Genomic DNA, 23,622 nt, shown 5'->3' with positions numbered 1-23,622 from the left:
GGTTTCCTTAGTGGACCTTGCTTTTAGGTGTTTGTTTGTATATGAGTTTCGTTTTGTTTTGGTGTTTTCTCTTAACCCCTATTTTTATAAGAACTTTTGATAAGTCTTTAATATAAAGTGAGAGTCTTCGCTTTTTAATTTTCGTAACCTAGGAAAGTGTATTATGTCACAAGGTTGTTTTGTTTTTATTTTGCATATTTTTTAACTTTTGGGCCGGTTTATTTCTTTAGTTATATAGTTTATTATCTTATTTCTATTTAGATGAGTTTACATTGATTTCGTTGACCTCAATTTTTATTATTAAATTTATTTTCTATTAATATATACTTAAAAAAAATCCACCAAGTTCCATAAAACTTATGCCTTTGCCCTAATTCCTATGCACATGAGGCCGACCCCCTTGTCTGCCATTCACTTAAAAACTTTATATGTGAGCAATGTGAGATTTAAACATCTGAAAAATACCCCTTATATATACAACAATCCTCAATATATTTTAAAAGATTTTTAAAAGTGACATTTTTTTCTTTTTTAGGTTTTACATCACTGTAAATGCCTCAAATCTGATATCTTTTGGACCATGAACTAAACCTAAGAAATACAAAGTTAACATAGAAACTTTGAACAACCTAGAACTTTGTTTTTTTTTTTTTTGGGTAGGTCCCTAGAAATTTCCTGTTCAACACTGTTTTGTGCCAATAGGTGTGCGCACGCCTGATACTTCATAAGTGCTTAAAAAAGAAAAAAAACTCATTGTAACTGCCCCAATTGTAGCTGTGTTAGATCCATGGTATTGTGTAATTTCAATAGAAACATCAAGAGTAGAAGCCTGAGGCATGATTAGAACTGTTCTTGAGAATTTTATTCTGATAATTCCATGATTCAACAAAATAATTTTCCAAAAGCAAGAACGAGTAAACTGAGTCAAATCCATGGGCTGAGGTCATGGAAATAAGGTTGTCCTCGATTGAAATTGATAGGAAAACATCAATCAGCTGCATCTGATACATCTCAGGTAGCCTCTGATAAGATGTCCTCGCTGATTGAATTAGATGGACAGCATGGCTGTTAGCTATAGCAGCTGCCTGCACTCAGTCCAGATTTTTTGTACTCAAACGATTAGGCCTTGAATTTTCAGTCGTCTGAGAGTCAGTAATACATGAATATGATGGCATGAACAACATAGTTATATTGTTTGTCATATGAAACATTGATGGGATTGGCCAATTTTTTCCTGTTGAATAGCTTGAATAACACAGTTTAAAAGTATTTTGAATAATTTGAGGACCAACTCAAGTTACCAGAGTGGGATCTATGTTTTACCTGGAAATTACTAACTTTTTAAATTTATGGGATTGGCCAATTTTTTCCTGTTGCAAGGTGAGGCATTGTTTTTGGGCTGGATTTTTTTCAGTCAAAAGCACTTTTTCGTAAGAATACAAGGCATATTACTAGTTATTTTCCATTGTTTCAGCTAATGTCAAACAGAACTTTACATGCTGGGCGAAAAGGTAGTATGATCATAATTGCCTGAAAAAGCCTAGCCATCCACTTGAACAACATTATTATGGCTACCCATTCAAGTGGTCTAGATCTATCAGTACAAACCAGTTGAACAACAGCCAATGTGGTGAACTAACTTTATCATGTATCTTATTGAATAGTAATAGAATGAGATTAAATGGTCATATTTAAATCGTTTAAACCTTATAACATGATTACCAGAAGAAAGAAATTTAAACGAAAAGAGTAACGAACAAGACTTAGTGAAATATTCGTCAACTCTTATCAATCATCCAGCATAAGAATGCAGGATGCTTTAACAGATTGACATTGTCGAAATCTGGCACATGTTTTGAGCTCAACAGGTTTCATAAAAAATTAACCTGAAAAGCCTTCGAAATGTGCTGAGTTCAAAAACACACAGATTGAAATTGTTGCAGAAAGAAGAGAATGATCAGATAGAGTTACTAGAAATGGCCATCATCGCGGCAATCAAACCAATAGGGAAACATATTCAATCATCCTTTCATTCTCCTATAAATTGAACCACAAAAATAAAAAATAAAAAACATGAATATGGAGAAAATGTCGAGTGAAGAGAATGATCAGATAGAGCTAATACAAAGGTCGATGCCATCATCACGGCTATCAAACCAATAGGGAATCATAAAATCATCATTTCATTCTCCACATTCAAATCAAATACTTCTTTGAAAACAATCAATCATCAATAATCTACAAAAAATAAAAAAACGAAAAGGCAGAGGGACGGCGGAGGAGAGTTGAGATCGGTGCCCTAGTTGAAGGTATTTATAGAGCGATGAATTGCGTTTGGGGTGAATTTCAAGAAGTCCTTTATGTTTTTTATATTAATTTATGTCCCCTAAGAAACTCGAAATTTGACTAATGACCCGCTTTTAATTCCAGGGAAGGGACGGCCACTTGAAACGTAGCCCAAAAGGGAGTAAAATTTTTGTTAATCCAAGCCCAGTCCTTAAATGATGTAAAAAAATGAATTGAGTTCAAATTTGTAACTAGACATAACATAACCCGGCCCAATACAACCACCTCCCCTTTCTCAGGCCCCCCATGACAGAGTTCGACTTCGTTTGGTGCCACATATAAGTTATAACCCCAAGGAACTCAGCAAGTTACTTTTGTCTCACTCAGAAATGGCTAATCAATTCGTCAAGCGGTTAATACGTAACATTTGTAAGTTTTTTTTTTTTTAATTTTCATTTCTTTAATGTCATATATTCATCATACCCTGAATTTGTAGATAATAACTGTTTATCTTAATGATCATCACTAGTTTTTTGGACATTTTGAGGATTTACGGTTGTGTTCAGAGATTTAGGAAGCTTAAGAACACTGCGTAAGAACTATCTGATACGTGTGCTGTTCATTTCAAATGGAACTTGTTAAGTGCCGCTAGGGCGAAGATTTTCTAGCCTGATGATGGTTTTAGGAACCGGCATTGAGTTAAAATTTTAATTTCTGCGGTTTTGGTTTGATTTATTCAGCTAAAAATGGCTTATTTGCTTAGTTATTACCTTTTTATGTTGTAGATTATACTAAAAATAAGTTGATGACACCAGAAGTGCTTATAAGTTCTGTGTACGTTATCCTTGATCAATCTCGATGCCATTCGTCAGAAGCAGATAAGATACAACCTGATGTGTTGAACAAGGCCAAGGATGCACCTCAAGTTTTTTCAAGACCTAAAGTGGAAAAGAGGCAGACAATGACTCTGAGCTTGCAAAATACAGCTCTGGTGATGATGATGTCAGTGATGGTAAATGGAGGTTAGAACTCGCTTGGCTCACAAAAGTTGTTGAACCAGCTCTGCAATTGTGCAGATGGGCTGTTCCATCAGGTCTGTGCATGTTTGTTATGTTCTATGTGTCATCTAATTTGCAAGGATGATCACACAGGGTTAAGAGCAAGCCTTTAAGCAAGTTCGACCTGATTAACATATACAGTTTCTTTAATTACGATCCTTGATGGTGTTTGATTAGCATCCTTGTGGGAGTGTTGGTCCTCAACACCACTACCACGCTTTCCAGTTGCCTTGGTTTGGAGGCTGATTCAAAACTCTGACATGCAGGAAGTGTAGCTGGCCACAAATCCTCCCCAAGCAGTCGATCTTTAACAGAGATCCTCGCAACCATTCAACGGAGTAAGATTGGGATTGGAGATTGGAGTTTGAGTGATCTTGCAATCGGTCTATATCTTATTTTTCTACGTCAAGCATCTTTAAATCCATTCGAGGATGTTAAGGGTGTTCAAATTACATCAGAAGCAATTGTAATCATCATTTTTATTGAGGAAATATCTGAGTTCTTGATACAAAATATTCATAGTTTTTGAAATGTTTTAAATTTTTCTTTACTTCAATTTTCAGCTTATTATAATTTAGAATTCTCATTAGGCAATGGCTTTGTAATTTAGGTCCAAGATCTCATATACCATGTTGAGTTGGCAAAAGGCTCTTATAAGGGTGGTGCATCAGGTCTTGCAAGACATAGCATGCTTCAAGAGAGCAATATTTTGAAATTTGAAAAATATTTCAGCATGATGAGGCCTGGATATTATATAGGAATTGATCCTCGTAAAAAGCTTGTAATTTTTGGAATTCGTGGAACTCATAATGTGTACGACCTCATCACTGACATTGTTTCTTCAAACAATGAAGAAGTCACATTTGAAGGTTATTCAACTCACTTTGGTACAGCTGAAGCTGCCCGCTGGTTTCTTAGACATGAGATTGGAACCATAAGGCACTGCTTAGAGAATCATGAGGTGCTATATAATTTACTTGTTTGTTGTTCATGTTTAAAGAGGATGAAATAAATTAGAAGTATTTATTCTTTTAGCGAGTTTATTTCATCTATAGGGATATCAGTTAAGGCTAGTGGGTCATTCGCTTGGTGGTGCTACTGCTTCTTTACTTGCGATAATGCTCCGTAAAAAGTCATTCAAAGAGCTGGGGTTTAGTCCTGACATTGTTTCTGCTGTTGGATATGCAACTCCACCTTGTGTATCCAGAGAACTTGCTGAAAGTTGCTCAGATTTTGTGACTACTGTGGTTATGCAGGTAGGTAAATGCTATGCATCTCATTATCTGTTTGGTTTGTCTATTGGAGGGAAAAAACTCTTTCCAACTCTATGTTTGTAAAATGCTTTCCTGTGTTATAGTTTTGTCTTGTTTTTATTAATTGTCACTTTTTCCTGTGTTCTCTTTTTTTCCCCTTTTATGCAGGATGATATAATACCTAGATTAAGTATAACTTCCCTGTCAAGGCTGAGGAGTGAGATTCTTCGAACTGATTGGTAAGTACAAAGTTGCATGTTTTAGATTCAGTACCTTTCATTTAGGACATGGTGAAAACAAACATAAATGTGTTGTGAATAAGCAATTAAGCTACTGGAGGTAATTGGCAACATATTTAGCTTTCAGATTGCAGATCTAGGTGCCAAAAGTTTACATTTTTGTTTCCTTAGATTTCAGGTTGTCAGAAGTTGCTAGTTTAGGGTTTCACTTATTGAAATTTCAATTATGGAAGCTGCAATTATGTATTAGACTGTTGGATATCGATGAAAGGATAACTTATATTGCAATACTAAACTTGGATATGTGTATATGCTGTCATATTTAAAGCAGATGTTGAGGTTTTTCTGCAATAGTGATAAAGTTATGAATTTAGTCATAAAATCTTTTGTACCTTATTTTATTGTTTAATTTTACTTTGAATCTCTTCCTGGATAAATTTATAACATTCAGTTTAATTTAGTATGAATAACTATATTGCCCTTTTTCTTTCTTTCTTTCTTTCCTTTTTTTTTTTTTTGTAAAATCTTTTGCCATACTTTCAAATGGTCGATAGTATGAATTTCAAGATGTCAAGATAGCAGCTGCATTGAGAATTCTTGTATTTATAAGAAAGGGCATCTGCAGTGGTTTGATTGTAATTGTTTCAGCCAAACAACTAAACTCTGACTCTGCAAAGATAATAAATAAAAGCAATAAAGATGTAGGAGAAAGAAAATATAATGGGAAAAAAAGCCAACATATTTTATACTTGAGAATATACATCATAAAGGACTGTATCTTGTAAGTGAATTGAGAAAGAAGATCATTTCAGCATTGCAATTTATTCTTGCATCAAAATCATAGAACCAAAGCTCTTCCTTTCTAAAGCCTGACAACCCTTCACATAATGTAATTTTTTAATGACTTGTGAATGGTCTGAGCATCAAATATCATTCTCATCTAGAGTTTTCTGTAAAGTGGAAAGATTTTTTGGAACATCCTTCTTGGTTTTGGTATAGGTTAAGTGTTGTTGACAAGGGAGACTGGAAAAATGTCTTAGATATGGTTACAAATGCAAAGCAGATGGTGTCTTCAATGCAAGATGTAGCTCGAAAACTTTCAGATTATGCAAAGCTCAGATGCAAGAATGATTCTTCTGGTAGGCCCACATTGCCAAGTATAATGTTGTAAAATGCTTAGTTAATTTCATCTTTAACTCTAGTCCTCATGAACTTTGGTTTTTTTAGTAGTGTTGAGGATCTGATGTTGCTCTATGATCAATTTCTGTTCTTTTGAGGTTGGCTGTTGCTTTGAATTTCGATTTTAAAATGATCTGAGGCTGGATTCTCTGTCATTATTTAGTATTATGTAGCTTTTCCTCTGACCATGTGTTTTGCTTATACTAAAGACACATTTTGGCAGTATAAGCAGTTGTGTTGTAGAGTCTGCATAGGCTGCAGAAGAGTTGCCTGTTCTGCAATTAGGATACATTTTCTTTTTATTCAACATGTAAAAGAGATCTATATTCTGCTAATGCATTTACTTGAGGTTGATTAGAATTTGGATTGTTCATGTTACTTATCTTTTCCTTATACAGATGTTCTTTTCCGAAAAGAATCATCTACTTTTCCTATCATCTCTTCAACGTTAAAATCAACCATGCAGAATGCCACGGTCCTTAAGAAGGAAGAATCTGCCGGTACAGTAGCTGACAAGTTATTTGTACCAGGTACGGTATACTGTCTAAAGAGGGATGTCGACACTCAGACCAGTGGCAGTGTCAAGGAAGGTAGGGAATTTTTCACTCTCTGGAAAAGACATCCTGGTGAACATTTCCAGAGAATAGTGCTCTCGGGCAACATTATTTCAGACCACAAATGTGATAATCATTTTTATGCTTTACGAGATGTACTAAAAGGCTTGCCAGGGTCCAGTGATGAATGGATATTCAGGTAGCCAAAATCCAAAATGTTTAAAATTTTGATTTGACAGTCCGTAAATTAATAAGTTTTGGATCAACTACCAGCATACGACAGTAGTTTTCAACTTTTACTCATAAAATCTTGATTGAAACTTAAGCAAAAATAATTTTATGTATATAAATAATGTATCATTATATGGTTGGAGAATTTTGAATTAAATATTAAATAACATCCAATCGTATAATAATATATTATCTATATATCTGAATTATATATCAAAAGTATATATATATAATATTGTTCTAATATAATAAAATTATGTGTATATACTTTTAGGTATATAAATAATGTATCATTATGTAATTTGATTTTAAAATAAAGATAAAATAATATTCAATTACATAATAACACATTATATGTATATCAAAAGTATGATATATAACATTGCACATTTGTTGATTGTTATATTATTAGTCTTGCATTCTTGTTTGCACATATAGAAAACAATCAACAAATTTTCACAGTTGACAGTAATGGAGTACTCAAGACAAAATATGGATTTCAATTATTGGTAAAGCTTTCTCTGCAAATGGCCGCCTCAGCCTTCTCCTTGGTCTCTTGTCTTCACCGAAAGGGGACAGCCATTTTAGGTACTTGAAAAGTTTAAATAAGCCCAAGCTTGTAGAAAAATTTTAGAATATAAGAATAGAAAATCTAAGCAGTCGAATTCCAACATACAATTAGATGACGATGGAGCTCCCCCACCATTATCTACCTTAAAAAAAAAAAAAAAGTTACTTGGCGGTATTCGTTAATTATGATTTTGCCATAGCTATAGACTTGTAATCTATAGCATCCAAGGAAAAGTAGAGAACAACCCTCGGCAAATGGGTTGACTCATGAGTAAAAAGCTTTGGTGGTTTTTATTATAAAGTAGATCGATTCCCACCTTATGAGGAAAGGTGAAAATATGTTATAAATATAGAAATGGCAGGGGCAGGTCCTGACTCATGAGATTTGCAAATCGAATGCAGTTAAAAAGAATATTTATCCACCAACCCAGTATATTTGATAAAATTCATTGACTTGGTTTAACTCTCTGTCAACATTGAAATAACATTAAACGTTTGTCTTGTTTATTTATGTAAAACTAAATATTTGAGATTATTTTATTATGTTAAATTTCTTAAAAATTTTAGTTTGATTGAATACGTAGATATAAATTATCTTTCTAACTCTCATAAAGTTTATTCGTAAACATAATATGTTTTCATTTATAAAAATACAACAATATTACGACATTCTATAAAACAAACTTTGGTTATAACATTTTTAAATCATTCAGAGATGTTTGCCTTTCATGAGGTTAGTGAATAGTGCATATGCATGGTTATAATTTATCATCCAATATATTCAAAATACATTCCTTTTACAATAAGCACTTTTTTCATATTATACGAAAACAATGCAAACTATATTACTTAAATTAGGATAGGATACATAAAAAAAGATAAAATTAAATATATTTCATCGAAATTCTTTCACACTCACAAACTTTAACAAAGTTAAAAGATTAATGTCAAACAAATATACTCTAATGATAAACCTTGTAAACTTAATCACTACATCAGAAATTAGTGTATGATATCAATATGCGTTAACTCAATAAACTATCAAATTAATATTATTATACTGCAAAGAGAGAAAACATTCATCAAGTGGAGAAAATTCTTGAAAAGAGTACCTATTGGACAAAAATGTGCATTGTATTCTTTTTATTTTAACTAGGTTTATTCTTTCTAGATTTTCATTGTAAAATTTTTAATGAAATAGTTTAAACAAGTTTAACTCTACTTAACAAAACATTAAATATTTATAAATCTATATTTTGATTTTTCATCGCACTAAGTTTTTTCATTACAATGCAATGATCTATGTTTATGGTGGACATCTAAAAGAGAATATTGTAAGTTAGATAGATTTCCACCTTATGGAGAAAGGTGAGGAGATGGGAAAATGCCATAAATAGACTTTCTCTCCCTCATTTGTGTTACGTGAAAAAAATTTGTGATGCTGAGAGTGATTTCTCTTTTGAGTTTCAATCTTTTACATTTTGTCCTTAAATTTCTTGTTATTGTACTTACATTACAAAATCCCAACAGTTTAAACATTTTTATCATACTAAATTATATTTCCCGACAACAAAGTTATTGAATTGAAATGAAAAAAATGAAGAGAAATAGCATAACCATTGATTGATGTAATCAAACTGTCAAAGCAATAATTTGGGAAAGGTGTTAAAAGCTGGAATCTGTTCCAAAATACAAGTCAAGTTGGGCTAGGATGGGCTGGCTTGATCTCACTCATCTATTGTTTTGTTAAGCTGCTAAGTTGCTTGACACTTCAGGATTTCCTTTACTTTGATGATCAAAAAGATAATAACAAATTATAATAACCCAAAGGGAAAAAGGAATGTTCATAAGAGTAAAAAGGGTTCTGATTCTGAACTAATGCATACATTCATTCATTCATTCATAAAACATTTTCATAGAATATTGAGTTTGTGATAAGACTTCACTTTTGCAACATTGCCAACCCATTATGAACTATCTGTAAAGTATGTCTGTTAAGAAAATAAATTAATAAGTTTTTTTGATCGGGGAAAAAGTGTTGTACTTTAAAAGCAAATGTGTGAATACATGTGCCGGTGGGGGCTTTAATTTCTGTATTAATTACCATTAGCTAGATTTTTCAGTTTTAATTTGCGAGTAAGTAAAAAAAAAAAAAAATTAACCTAAATTATTATCTTAACCCATTGTTAGTCAAATTCTCCAAATCATCAAGTGATTAATAAACTTAATTTCACTATTCCCCAGGTTGTCGCCACCTCTGATTATATATATATATATATATAAACACACATAATTGAAAGCTTAAACCAGTCTTACAAGTCATATAAAGAAAACCCTCTTCACCAGTTAGTTATAAATAGGACAAAAACGTCTCTCAATAATCACTATATTTCTTCTTGAAATCAATGACAGGCATAACGTCAGATTGTATTGAGTCCCAATATTATGGTTTGAACTTTGAAAACTTGCCCCCTATTCAAAATACATTCAACATTTATAAAAGCAGTTTCAACTAATTACACTATATAATTTAGATTAATTAAAGAAGAAGATTTATTATTAATTAACACGCTCTTGACAATGAAGCTTTCTGCTAATGTTTCTCAATCATGAAGCAACTCCATTTTCATACTTTTGTGTGTTGTCGGGATTGAAGTTGATCTTTGAACATCTATGGTGAAGTTGGCATCAACATACTTATATTATATTTCACAAATTTATACATTATAATTAGTATCATTTGAATGTTAGATACCTTAAGAAAAATGGAATTAGTGATTAACCTAAGTTTTCTTCTAGATTGACAAATCAAACAAATTGATACTGGAATTAATAACTTGTAAAGAAACCAACCCTAGATATCTGCAATCATCCATACACGTGCAATGGCCCCATATGCAACTTTGGTGTCGGCTTGACTGGTCTTATTCATGCGACCATCATCCCCATCTCAATTTCTCCATAGTCAATCTTTTATAATCCATTATTTCTAAAATTAATAACAAATAATTAAGGAATGCTTTCCTTTTCCCAAATTCGGTGCATAGTTTTTGTGTCTTGTATCTTTATATATAGAAATTTTCAAAATGAAGCATGTCTATATTATAGGGCTTGAATTTGAATTAAATTGTCCCACCATATGGTGCCTTAGACGTGTAATTTATAGCTTCATTGAGAAAAAATGGTAATAAAATATATGTAACAGTCAGATGGAAGGCAAGATTATTTGACCATAGTCTTGTAAGTTTGTTAGTGATTTTCTGAGGCATTTTGGCCGCATCTCAAACCCTAAAAACTATTAAACTTGAAAGAAACCAAAGCTATGACTCTTATTTTATCGTGTTGTATGAAAAGATTTCAAGTACAAGTTGATAGCTGGTAGGGACGTCGACATCAGCTACCTCATGGGTCCCTCACGTGAAAATAAATAGTGCCACTCGTGCGGCCTGGCGTCACAGACTTGTCATTCTATTGGGCACGTGGACAGCAATCCCGGGAAAATTCAACAACATCTCTTCTTCTTATGATTTATTATTATTTGCTAATCCTATTCCTACCGTTGATTCTTCAGCATAGCTGTAATTACTGAAGTGTTTGATACGTTTCCGGTGGATTAATTGTTAAATACTCTCGCTTTAGCAGAGAAGAGGATATGAATTGAAAGATGAAGTTAATTAAATATAATTATCAAGCTTAAGTATGTTTATAGAATCATTAAATATTAAGGTAAAACAAAATTTGACCATTAATTATTGGGGGATCTTCTTCTTCTCTAATTCTTATGCTGTCCTCCAACTTAAGCGATCCCAAACAATCATTCAAAGGTAAAAGTAAATATAAAATATATGTTCTAATTTAAATTATATAAACAAAACATTATATCATCTTGACATTTAGGGGATGTTTGATTTGAATAATATTTTATTACCAAAATAAGAAGATTATATAGATTATTGAGAAGATTATTGGGTATAAATGATTATTACGTTGATAAAATTTGATAAAAATAGATGGTATGAATAATTAATGTGTTTGGTTAACAGTAATAAAAGAGTACTAGTAAATTTTTTTACTTAAATACTCTTGAATATAATTATTTTTAAATATTTGTTATATTATTCGTTATATTAATTAAAAATAAATTTATTTTTTCTTAAAAAATTAATAACTAATAATATAATTATAATAAAATCAAGATTATCTTGATAATCTTTTAATACCTAATGTAAATGTGGTAATCAAATTATCACACATATATTACCTGTTACGTTAGCATTAGTAATATAAGATTACTGTAATTTTTTATTATCGATAAACCAAACAATGTAATGTAAGTAATAAAAGATAGATTACCGAGGTAATCTTAAAAACCCTCAACCAGATGGCCCCTTAGGTAATATTTTGGTTACAAATACTATCTATACATTATTTCATATGTGAACATGCATCGCACTTAGAAGTCATTTAAACTATTTAAGTATGCTTGGGTTGTGGGACTTCCTTTTAAGGATTATACCCAGGAAAAACATTTATTGAATTTGATCCCAAATAATTGTATCTAAAAGTTAACCTGCACTTGATTTTTAATTCATCTATAATTGTTCAAATGATGGATGAAAATATTTGATATACATTCTTTAATTAAAAGAAAATAGCAGTATCACCTAAATAATAGTCAAGTTGTTCGTCCCATTGGTGATCCACTGTAGGTCATGTGAGCTTGCAGCTGCTTAAGTGCAGATGATCATAATAATAATAATCAGGGCTCATCTTTGTGATATTTTTATATAAAATGATGAGGATATAGCCTATCGACTTTGATTTATTCCAAATTTAGAGAATTTGACCCAGTGGATAAAAAAACTAATGAAATATTAAAATTTTTAAGAAATCTTTGTGTTTTGGGTTTATTTATCCAATCAATACGGACGGAATCTCCAATTACACAAAAAAAAAAAAATCTAAGAATTTCCATGTGTTTTGGATGATGTGAATTATGTATGAAAGATGAAGATGAACTATTCAGGTAGGTCTAATTCTGAAAAGAAATGTAATAAATTAAAGTAGAAGTCCTTTGGAACACCAAAAGGCTTATTCCAATTTAAAAAAAAAAAAATTGGAATGTATCAATAGGAGATTATAGTGTGCCCCTTTTAAGATTAGTTGAACCCCTCCTGCATTATTGTCCAAAGGAGTGTTATTGGTATTAATATAATTTAATAATAATCTCCTTAAATTAATTAACATGCCTTCTTGTCCCCAAGATCACTTTCTTCGTTTTCAAAGTTTAAGTGGCAAACAAGTACACATGATATCTAAAGCAATTCCTCATGGTGGGATAATGGATTAATTAATTTTATTGATGGCTGCCAATTAGGTCGATGCCATGCAAATACCCCTGTTGATACGTCCAATTTCAACTCCAACTGTGTTCTCTAGTTAGATTAGCCTTGTCATCACTCATCATTTTAATTAATTAATCTCCTAATCATAATTATAAATGCATTTTGCCCCACTTTTAACCACCACACAGTTAAAATATTTGACTATGAGTAGTAGAAATTTGTTTCTTTCTATGCCCACTTTCTGAATTAAGTAGCCCATCAAATCGTCCACAGTTAAATCCCATTTTTATTAAGTATTATTAGCTGCTTCCACAAATCATGAGCTGCTGTGTAAAATAGAGAAGATAATCAAAAAGTTACAGCCAAACCTAAACATCTTTCCGCGTTAATCAGACGATTAATTTATAATTAATTGATTGATTTACTTCTTCTTTTAATATAATTAATTTGGGCATTGGGAGACGTTAAGTTGGGGTGCCATTATTATGGTTGGACGTGGGTCCTAAGTGCACATTTGAGAGAGAGGTCTACATGTTGGTGCGTAAGTGTGGCAGAAGAAAGTGATTAATAATTATAATTATAATTGGGAATTAATTAATCTTACTTCTACTGAATTGCTCGACAAACTATGACCTGTTGTAATTAAACAATTCCAAGCGTATTCAGCAAAAATCCTCTATCTGTCTTCTATATTGTGCTTCTCTTTATCAAGTGTTCTATTCCACTGTCACTATCTTTTGTTTCATTCAGTTTTCGAATATATGCCTTTTTCTTTCTTGCTTCTTGTTTTTTGTTTGTTCCTTTACAACTCTCATCATCTGCACATCGTACTATATATCAGTTTATTATATATAAATTTATATCCACAATGACATAATTCCACCATTTCATGTTGCCTTCTTAAAATTAATTTATTTCAACTGATTTTGATCGAACTGATTTCTTCACTGTTAAAAATTGATTATTATTATGTAATGGGTGGTTGATAAAGATAAGAGGTGCCATGACACAGTGAGCTACTTTTAACTAATTGGTCTACCTGAACCTGCAGCCTTAGCAGTCAATTGATTGGTATATCTAAGAAATGAAAGAGGGCACATGTTGGGATCTTCCAACCTGCTCGTACATAAGTGTTCTTCACATGTAACATGTTGGAAGGTTCTGTTAGATAACCTATCGTTATGGGTTTCTCATTTTTTAAATATTGCGATGTGGTTCTCCTTTTTTCATTGATTTTCCCAAAGTATGAATTTGTTTGACACATTATAATTTAACGAAAATTCAGGTGTACAAGTTTCAATTGATTTAAGCGTGATGACCGAAAGTTCAAATGTATCAAGGATTTTGCCAAATTTTGGTTCTTAATTGACAGGGATTTTAATCTCCTGGAGGGTCTTTAGAAGAATATGTAAGTTTTTTTACCAAAATAAACATAAAGCATAGCCATTTTTAGCGAACATAATAAATAGTGATTCAAAATATGGAATACAAGTTTTTGCTAAAAATAAAAAATAAAAGGGAAGAAGACAAGATGATGCATTGGATGCATAATATTCGTTTCTTGTCTAGCCAATTCCAAGTTTTGTTATTGCTTAAATATGCCAACATTATGGCTAACGTTACATCAAGATAAGAATTAGTGATCTATGAAGGGAATGGTCAAATTAGATGATTAGAATGTGTCTTCCTATGTACTTGCGACAATTATGTCTCTCTTGTAAATGTATGACTTACTTTTGTTCACTAAAAAGGCCTAAAAGAGAAGGGTAAAAAAAAAAAAAAACACCAAGAAAGAATGATCAACACTTCTTTTTGGATCAACCGAAGTTTTGAAAATATTTCAAATTTCTTTCAAGCAAGACCAGAAAAGGAGATGCAAAATATAAAATAATTCTAATTTTCAACAAAAAAAGTCATTTAAGTTACTTGGATTAATGTATTTAGAAAGTTCATAAATCTTGGCTCCTTTTGTATCTCATTATTATCTGTGGATTATTAAAGTCATCGTGAAAACAGGCCTTCAAGAGAGAATTCCATACTTACTTTGTAAGCTCTGTTTCACTTGTTTAAACTTGACGTTTTGACAGTAAGATGAACTAACTATGTCAGATGTGGTTGCAGTTATGATCAGTAAGAACCAATTAACACACTCAAAATAATGAGTTAGAATGGAGCCAATCATCAAGCAAACGTAAATGGGTTTGGTTTATGCTTGCCTCTTTTGTCGTATAAGAATGCTAAATGGAATCTTATATGAGTGTATAAAAATTTAGAATGAAGGGTGGAAGAGGGTTTTTTAAAGAAATAAACAATGAAATTTGTAGCCCATTAAGGAGACCTAAGGGAATTAACTATTAAGTATTCATTATTATATGAACCACCTCCCTCTTCCTCTGGTGTTTATAAGCTTGGCGATAATGCTACTGCACAACGCTGAGAGAGCAAATCCCACCAATATCCCAAAAAGATATTTATTAAAATGACAGGTTCTGGTTCTCCTTGTGGAGCCTGCAAATTCTTGAGGAGAAAATGTGTGAGAGGTTGTGTTTTTGCACCTTATTTTTGCCATGAACAAGGTGCTTCCCATTTTGCAGCCATTCACAAGGTTTTTGGTGCAAGCAATGTTTCAAAGCTTCTTGCTCATCTCCCTGTCAATGACCGTTGTGAAGCTGCAGTCACCATCTCATATGAAGCTCAAGCTAGGCTTCAAGATCCCATTTACGGCTGCGTTTCGCATATTTTTGCTCTTCAACAGCAGGTTTATTTCCCCTTAATCTTTTATTTTGTATTTGTTAATTGAAACCCTAATTCATTAACTTGAAATTTATTGATAGACCTTTTTCTCTGGTTTTTAAATCTTGTAGGTTGTGAATCTACAGGCACAACTTGCTTCTCTGAAGGAACAAGCAGCTCAAAGCTTTATCAATGGCTCTGCTCCTGCAAACCCTAATGACAAATATTTTGGAAAGCTTCCTTCGCACCCACAAGATATTCACAGTTGGTTTCACCAAGAAAATTCAAACATTGAGTCACAGTTTATTCCAAACCTTAACAATCATTCCACAACAAATCCATACTGTGAAAATAGATTCAATATGAATCCAAACTCTTTCGGAAATTATGAAAATTCAGTCATTTCAGGAGAAGATGTCTCATTTGCTAGCTTCGGAGAGGGTTCGCATTCCATGAGTACATTTGACATGCAAACAGACAACTGGCAATGGACTTTCAAAGACACTGATGATCTTCAAACTGTGGCCTTTGGTTATATTCAGAATTCTTGAGAGATGGGCTTCAGCGACAGAAACATATAATTGGTGAAGACTACTCTGTCAATTTTGAAATATTGCTGCTGCATACTTTGAGACATGCACTTTTGTTGCCATAAATAAAAGCTAGGAACCCTAGAAATGTTCATAATTCAGAAACCCTAAAATCCACCCTATTCTTGGTTTCTTTATTCTAGTGTAACCTTGGATATTGGATAAACAATAGTATAATTTCTGTAAAAGCTAGATTAAACTCTGGTTTTATTCAAGTTAATTTTATTTGTTTATGGATCTAGTCATGAGTACCTAAAAATTTTACCTAATTAATACAGTTACCTAGTTTGCTTTTGACACTTAAATTTCCCTTCAAAATTTTGATAGGCTAGCTGGGTTTGAAAAATCAGCTCATATGGTCTAAGTTAAGATTAGCATCAAGTCTAAAAGCATAAGATCTATATAAATTTAAAACTTATAGTGACATTCATAAGCTTGGTCAAGTAATCCGAAAATTTCCTTCTTCTCTGAGAAGATAATGGTGTTCACGAGAATTTCTCTATCAGATTATATAGAGGTGTAGTAGATCCCTTTTCTTTGAATAATGAACTTTTTAAATTGGTAGCATGAGGGAGTTTTAAAACTTGTTTTGCTGCATGCTTTGCTTGTGTTTGTATAGTCAAGGTCATTGTGCATATATATTCTCTATCTTATCCAGTACAATCTCCTAGGTGCGTTTCTTGTATGGAGCAAAAATACATAATTAGTACAACCGCGATCAGCTTCATGAATATATATATAAAATAAAATTGTGAGTGTCAGAGATCCCTATAAGACCAGAAGAGGTTTCTTTAATAACAATTAGGTAGTTCACACGGGGGAAAACCCAATGTATTGTTGGCTTCTTCTTTCACGAGTTTGGTTGTTTATAATTTTTACAGTACTGCTTCTATTTCCAAGATTTGTTGGTTGCTTCTTGTTTATTGTAACCAAAGTCTGAAAGCACACAGTCCGAACAGAAAAATCCCATTCTAGTTCATACCTTACAATCAAATTGTCTCTTTAGCATAGTTTAATATATTTGAGCTCAACATATGTGATCACCAATAATAACTTTTTTACATGTGTGTGATTGATTATCAGCCCAATTATGAGCAACTTTGATTATGAATTAAATGCTTCTTTCAGATTTTTACCAGCTAAATCTATGTAAAATTGCAATTCATGGTAGAGGGCTCTTCAGTGCAAAAAGATCTGGCTGAGGTAGTACTATCAATATTATTGACACCAATGCATGCAGCTGTTCTTAATTCTTCCTTCATTATATATAAAATTTGTTGTTACTTATTCATTGAATCTTTAGGCAATATGATCTGGCTTTAGCCACAAAAGAAACATCTATGATTTTTTTTAACGGTGTTGAAAACAGTAGCACTAGAATGGTGGGCATCTCCATGATTATGTTTTTCTTGATGATTAAATTATGGGTTTGTAGGTTTGTAAATCATTTTGGTAAAGTTTGAAATTGATAGAAATTCACATGATCATGCTGACGAAATTGGTTGTCCAGAAAAATGGAAGACTTTTGTGAAGAATCTATGTAGTGCAACACAGTGCATATTTCATATTTTTGCAATATGAAACATTTGGACAGAATTTGCAATATTTTATTTATCTTTTCAAGTTTTATAAGTAAAATCTTACAGGATTCCATTCATATAGGTGTATGCTGCGGTGGTCTAACTGCTTTTTAGATCGAAAATTCTTCATAAAAGAATATGGAAGAAACCCTTTCAATTTATTTTTCATTGAACACTCCATATGTAGACAGATAATATTTCTTAAATAGATTTATTGGAGCATGCTTTTATTTTGAACATATATATTCTTTGTAATTGGCTCACATTCAACACCTACTAGAGCTTCAAATTCAACATTCAAAATGGAACAATTTTGCTTAAAGACTTGCACATTTTATTTTTTATTGATATATGATTTAGTATGTTTAAAATTTTGCTCTTATACTTAAAATCTCTATCTTTTCACTTAAGCTACCGCGAGGGCATTTCATTAATTAGGAAAAGAGCTATTTGCTTTTGCTAGCCTAGTAGTGAAACTATACTTGTATCCAGACTTTATGAAAGCTTTACCATTGACAATCCTTTTCATTAAAATGAAAAAAAGATATTAAGGCAAAGAATGTGTTATTGTTTGCTGAATGAACAGCTGTTTGAGGATGGACCATCTTTGTATGATTCCCGTATAAAAACAAACTACTTTATCAGGACATGTACCCAGAAAAAACAGACTTGTGTGGTTGTCATGTTTCAAGCTCTTTTTCTTTTCTGACTCAATTAACATTTACAAGATGAAAAGTTTATTCATTTCTCATAAGTCTGGCCCAGTTGAATTCATCGTCAAATATTCTGAAAATTTTCAGTCAAAGGATCTAAAACATTATTTATTTAACTTTGCATACCAGAAGCTGCAAAAGCTGAAGTATCTTTCGTTTCATTGCTGTTTTTTAGGTTCCAAAGTGATCCAAAAGTTTCAATGGTCACACCTCATTTTACACCACTCTAATAAACAAGATCGTGCGGACAGAATATAATAAACAGCATTCCAATAAATTTTCTCATAATAATGTTAAAATGGGTTTAAAAAATAATAATAAAGAAAGGTAGTTAATTGCTTGGAAAGACAAATCGTTTCTTGTCTAATGGACCCTCCCACAATCGAACGGCTTTGATGGAGATGAATGTATGTATGTATAGGTAAAGTCAATGGTCAAACTTAATTTCTTAGAATATTCAAACCCTACACTTAGTCCAACCGTTTCTCTTCTCTTTGTTTTCTTCTTATTGCAATTTCATGTGAATCAGATAAAAACAGGTAGAATTTATTGACAAATTCTTATCATTAATCACTTTGAAGAAATTGTGGTTTAATTTTGGAAATTAAGAATATAGATCTGGGAAGTGATGGTGATGATTCTGCTAGACTTAAAAAAAATCTCACATCTAATAAAATCAATATAAGTGAATAGTATATAAATGTGATGGATTAGACATTAACATAAACTAGTAGATTTTGTGTAATATGAGTTTTAATTTTTATATTTATAGACTCAATATATTTCTAACATAGTATTAAAGTTTAAAACCAAATGAGTGGGTTTAATTGTCTAAAGTGATCCGAGTCTAACAGTTTAACTTGATCTTGATACCAAGTGATAACACACCCTACCCAATGACAAACCAAACAGCTTATGGTAATTGCATTTGAGGGAGAGTGTTTCTAATAAAATCATATATTAGACCTTAATATAAATCAATTAGTTTTGTGTAATATGAGTTTCAATTTTCACAATTATAGGTCTAACATATTTTCGACAATTTCCAATAGAATAACATGTGGTTTTTCAACTCAATTATATAAATGTCAATCATTCATTAAACTCAACTCTCCACTTCTTCTCTACTTCGCCCCTTGAACTCAAACTCTACTTCTTGACAGCTCCCTCTAAACTCAACACTTTACTTCTTTGAACATCACCCCTTCAACTCAACTCTTTACTTCTTCCCAATATCTCCCTATAATTAACTCAACTCTCTACTTCATTATTTGATTGAGAACATAAATTTTCAATGCCAAACTTTGGATCAAAGCAAGTATCAACAATACAAACATTAAGATGACTTTTGAGTGTATCAAAAAATGTTGCAAATAGGGATATTTCGTTACTATATAGACCTTTTGAAACTCAATTGACACATGTTGAATGGGAAATTGTTTGGTAGTCATTCGGTCTTTGATATAGTATCAATCTACTTGATTCAAACTAACTTTGAAATACATATTATCTATTACATGTATGATGAAAATATAATTAATTTTCAATCATTTATTTCATTATTCTCTGTCGATTGGACTCGACTGAGATATGAATTCAACACATGATCATATGACTCATCTTAATTCTATTTATGTCCTGATCGTCTTATTGATGTTGTTAATTAATAAACTCATGATTTTAACAAATCAATATAAAGATATTGATCGACGAACTATCAATATATTGACATGTCCTAAACCAATCAATAAAACTCTCATCTGGAAATACACATCAATGAACACCAATTAATGAATTATCTATCACCCTATTTGTAAGTATAAATCTTTGTTAACATAAAAAAAAATATCCATTGTAAAGACTTCAAATTTTCCTCTCAACAGACAATACTCTCCTTTAAAAAATAATAAAAACATTAATAATAAACGAAATGGGAATGAAAATACTTATTCTTGTTTCAAGCCTTTATAATTATTTTTAATAATTTTGAAATAAGAGTTTCTTTTTTTTCACCTTTTGTTGACAGCTTTTTCCATTGAACACACACTCAACAAATCATCACTCATCACCTTTTTATTTCTTTTTATATAATCTTTGTCTGGAATAATTTACTTTCCAAGTTCAATTAATGAAGGAATATACCAAAATTTTAATTAAATTTATCACTTTATTTTGTATATCATATATAATATAGTATACATGAAAGTGGGTTACTGCCGCTTGACTACCTTAATATGCCATTGTCTTGGGCTCCCAGAACGAACTTTGTTATTGAATATTAACCCAAACCCAATTCACTAAATTTGTTCTTATTCTCTTGTATTCACATCACATCTATAACCGTTACACAACAATATATTCCTTTTTCAATTATGAATTTGATATATAAATTCGGTTATCACTAAAATAAAACAGTATACAGATACTTAATCAGCTACGTTCAATACATAGAATAATATTATATAAATATATTTTTGTATACAATTTAAGTTTACAGTGATGTATCATTACATAATTGGATGTTACTTTATATTTAATTCAAAATCATCTAATCACATAACAATATATTATCTGTGTAATCAAATTGTTTACCAAAAGTGTGTAAGTATAGTTTTATTATAATACATATATAGTTGTGTATGGTCGGAACTTTTGATTTAGCCTACATATAGAATTTGATAATCAGAATAAAAAAACTTAGTTTAAATGGGTAAATTAAATCTGATATACATACATACATACATACATACATACATGTGTGTGTATCAAATTTCTACTTAATTTTCTTTTCTTTTTTTTTGTAAATATAGTTTGATGAGGCAAATGAGATTGCATATGTTAGACTTTTCCGTGTAAAATCTGAACCCAATCTTTAGTCATGCCAACTCAATCATATATGTGATCTGCAAGGATTAGTAAATAATTATGTTATATTGTGTTTAGTTTGAATTATAAAAATATTAAAACTAGTTAAGCTTTCAAGTGTTAAGTTCATAATATATAATTAAGCATAGGAATCAAAATTATATATGAGTTAATTGGGCTTACGAAAGCATTCATGATGTGGCCCATTGCATTCAATCAAGGGGACACTTTGTCTATACGAATGGCTACAATTTTATTGGGCATTGTTATTAAAATTAGCAAGACTGCTCATGTTAGGTGAACCTACTTAATAAGACATATAAACCCTAGCTAGCTAAAATACTAACCCTAAACATACATCGATGTATTTGCCTTTAATTTCAGTGATAACACACTATCTAACACATCAAATTTAATGCTTTGTTAGCAATCTCATAATCTTACACTTATCCCAAGTGCCCCCCTGCATGCATTTGGATCTAGACTTTGTTGGAAGCTAAGAAGCAACTAGAGGGCAAAGATTATTTCAATCATTTTACTGTGTGGTTAATCAGGAGACTATGAAGATATAATAGGACCCAGATTATTCTTAATTAATTAGAAGTAAATTTGACCAGGGGATTCCCATTTTATCCCCATGTAGGACAAAGACAGAAGAAGGCTCAGTTTTGTAGGTTTTGAGTTATGTTATTGAACTTGTTGGGTAAAGAATATGGATGGGGTGTCTCTATTATTGTTCTTCAGTCATTTCTATATGAATTTATCTTCAAAAACTAAGCTAGCAACCTACCCAGATTGATTATTTCCATAGTAAATTATTTTAACCAGTATACACAAAATTATCTTCTTCAAGAAAGTTAACCACCCTAGCTAGTAATTTATTCAAAGTAGCAGAGAGAGAGAGAGAGGTAGCCCATTTACAAGTTTAATTAATTTGGGAAAAATTTTCAGGCTTTATCAAATTTTCAGTCCGAGTATATACATAATTTGGGCATGGATGATGATGATCATTAGCATCTTTTTTCATCAAGAAACATGAATAATTGAAATCAATTTCTCATCATTCTAAGGGCAAGTGCTTGAAGCTCACCCAACTCAGTACTATTACATGGTCTCTTCTTGTTTGGACAAGCTTGAAATGAGAAATCCTCTCTACAGCTCTCTAATTCTTGCATATTCATCCCATCGTTGTTGAGGTCTGCTGATTCGAATGAGCTTTGTGGAGATATTGAATTCATGTAAGTTGGATAATTAGTTGAAAACGATGACACCACACCTGTGTTTCCCACCCAATATTGGTTCTCTATACTCCTTGGATCCATTGTGTTTTGAGCTAGTTGAGCCTTCGCTTGCATCAATTGAGCTTGCAACATTGCCACCTATAAAAACATTGAACACAGTACATGGAAACTTAGAATTTACTCAGTCTTTCTAAAACACAAACCTGTGGGAGAACTTGAACCAACATAGAAAGTTTAAGAGGGGACAGGTTGAAATATACTTAATATACAGTACAACTCATACCATAAAAAGATCATTATAGTTATAATTTATCATGCTAATTATAGAGATATAACATGAGTCACTTAAAAATTGTAGTAATTACCTGTTGTTGCAAGGCGAAGATGTGTGCAACACAGCCATAAACGGGATCTCGAATCCGAGCTTGGGCTTCATAGGCAATTGTAACAACGGCCTCGCAACGATCAGCCACAGGAACATGCAACAACAATTTAGACACATTACTGGCACCAAAAACTTTATGAATGGCAGCAAACCTTGCAGGGCCTTGTTCAGAGCAAAAATAAGGCGCAAAAATACAATCCGATGCACATTTTCGCCTGAGAAACTTGCATGCGCCGCAAGGAGAGCCACTGCCATTCCCAGATGATGCCATGGTGATTAAGACAGAACTAGAATATAAGAAGAAGAAGAAGAAGAGAATCTTAAAAATGGAAAATAATTTAAGGGCACACGAGCACACTAGGAAATGGTGCAAATAAATCAAAGACTTTAAGGTAATGGTGGGTAGGGGAGAGTGGGGCTTTTGAGAGTTGAGATCTTCTTATCATGGCTGTGAATGGGGGACATTGAGGGCCTATTTGTAGGCTTTTAATGGAGCATGCATTATTGGTTTATGCAATATGGGTTGTTTATTTTAATGTGTTATGTTTTGTAACATGGTTTTATTATTTCTAACTTGGCTTCATTTTAATTTTTTTTAGTCCAAGTTTTATTTTGGGGTTTTAATATATATTAATCTTTTTCCGCCGAACGCCGCACCTGGGAAGTGCTGCCGTTTGTCGCTTTATTGATGCTATTGTATTAGTTTCTTCTTCTCCGCGGCCACCTGCCGGTGAAAGTCTTATACCGACAAGTACTCTATAATTATATACCAGTTGCTTCTTCTTATTATTATTCATTTG

The 23,622-nt window shown here is 32.0% G+C and overlaps 3 protein-coding genes and 2 non-coding genes across 5 annotated transcripts; 2 read left to right on the top strand and 3 right to left on the bottom strand.

Annotated features, from left to right (window-relative positions):
- Nucleotides 1-1,951: 1,951 nt before the first annotated feature.
- LOC123217823 lies at nt 1,952-2,035 on the bottom strand. The gene has a single exon (XR_006502558.1). It is a non-coding gene; the product is annotated as a small nucleolar RNA Z102/R77 (small nucleolar RNA).
- Nucleotides 2,036-2,102: 67 nt separating this feature from the next.
- LOC123217822 lies at nt 2,103-2,189 on the bottom strand. Its single transcript, XR_006502557.1, has one exon. It is a non-coding gene; the product is annotated as a small nucleolar RNA Z102/R77 (small nucleolar RNA).
- A 375-nt stretch (nt 2,190-2,564) lies between these two features.
- LOC123215431 lies at nt 2,565-6,844 on the top strand. The gene is made up of 8 exons (XM_044635512.1): nt 2,565-2,715; nt 3,072-3,308; nt 3,611-3,810; nt 3,955-4,305; nt 4,400-4,600; nt 4,766-4,836; nt 5,836-5,975; nt 6,414-6,844. Exons 1-8 carry the CDS (start codon nt 2,676-2,678, stop codon nt 6,770-6,772), a joined length of 1,599 nt encoding a protein of 532 aa, XP_044491447.1. The 5' UTR covers nt 2,565-2,675; the 3' UTR covers nt 6,773-6,844.
- Nucleotides 6,845-15,194: 8,350 nt separating this feature from the next.
- On the top strand, nt 15,195-16,109 carry LOC123215256 (LOB domain-containing protein 29-like). Its single transcript, XM_044635275.1, has 2 exons — nt 15,195-15,473; nt 15,580-16,109. Exons 1-2 carry the CDS (start codon nt 15,195-15,197, stop codon nt 15,997-15,999), a joined length of 699 nt encoding a protein of 232 aa, XP_044491210.1. The 3' UTR covers nt 16,000-16,109.
- A 6,032-nt stretch (nt 16,110-22,141) lies between these two features.
- Nucleotides 22,142-23,175, bottom strand: LOC123217755 (LOB domain-containing protein 16-like). The gene is made up of 2 exons (XM_044638881.1): nt 22,803-23,175; nt 22,142-22,575 (listed from the first exon to the last, which is right to left on the bottom strand). Exons 1-2 carry the CDS (start codon nt 23,091-23,093, stop codon nt 22,246-22,248), a joined length of 621 nt encoding a protein of 206 aa, XP_044494816.1. The 5' UTR covers nt 23,094-23,175; the 3' UTR covers nt 22,142-22,245.
- Nucleotides 23,176-23,622: the final 447 nt, after the last annotated feature.

Source organism: Mangifera indica, chromosome 5 (assembly GCF_011075055.1).
Source record: "Mangifera indica cultivar Alphonso chromosome 5, CATAS_Mindica_2.1, whole genome shotgun sequence".
NCBI lineage: Eukaryota > Viridiplantae > Streptophyta > Magnoliopsida > Sapindales > Anacardiaceae > Mangifera > Mangifera indica.
This window is presented reverse-complemented; position numbering and strand designations above follow the sequence as displayed.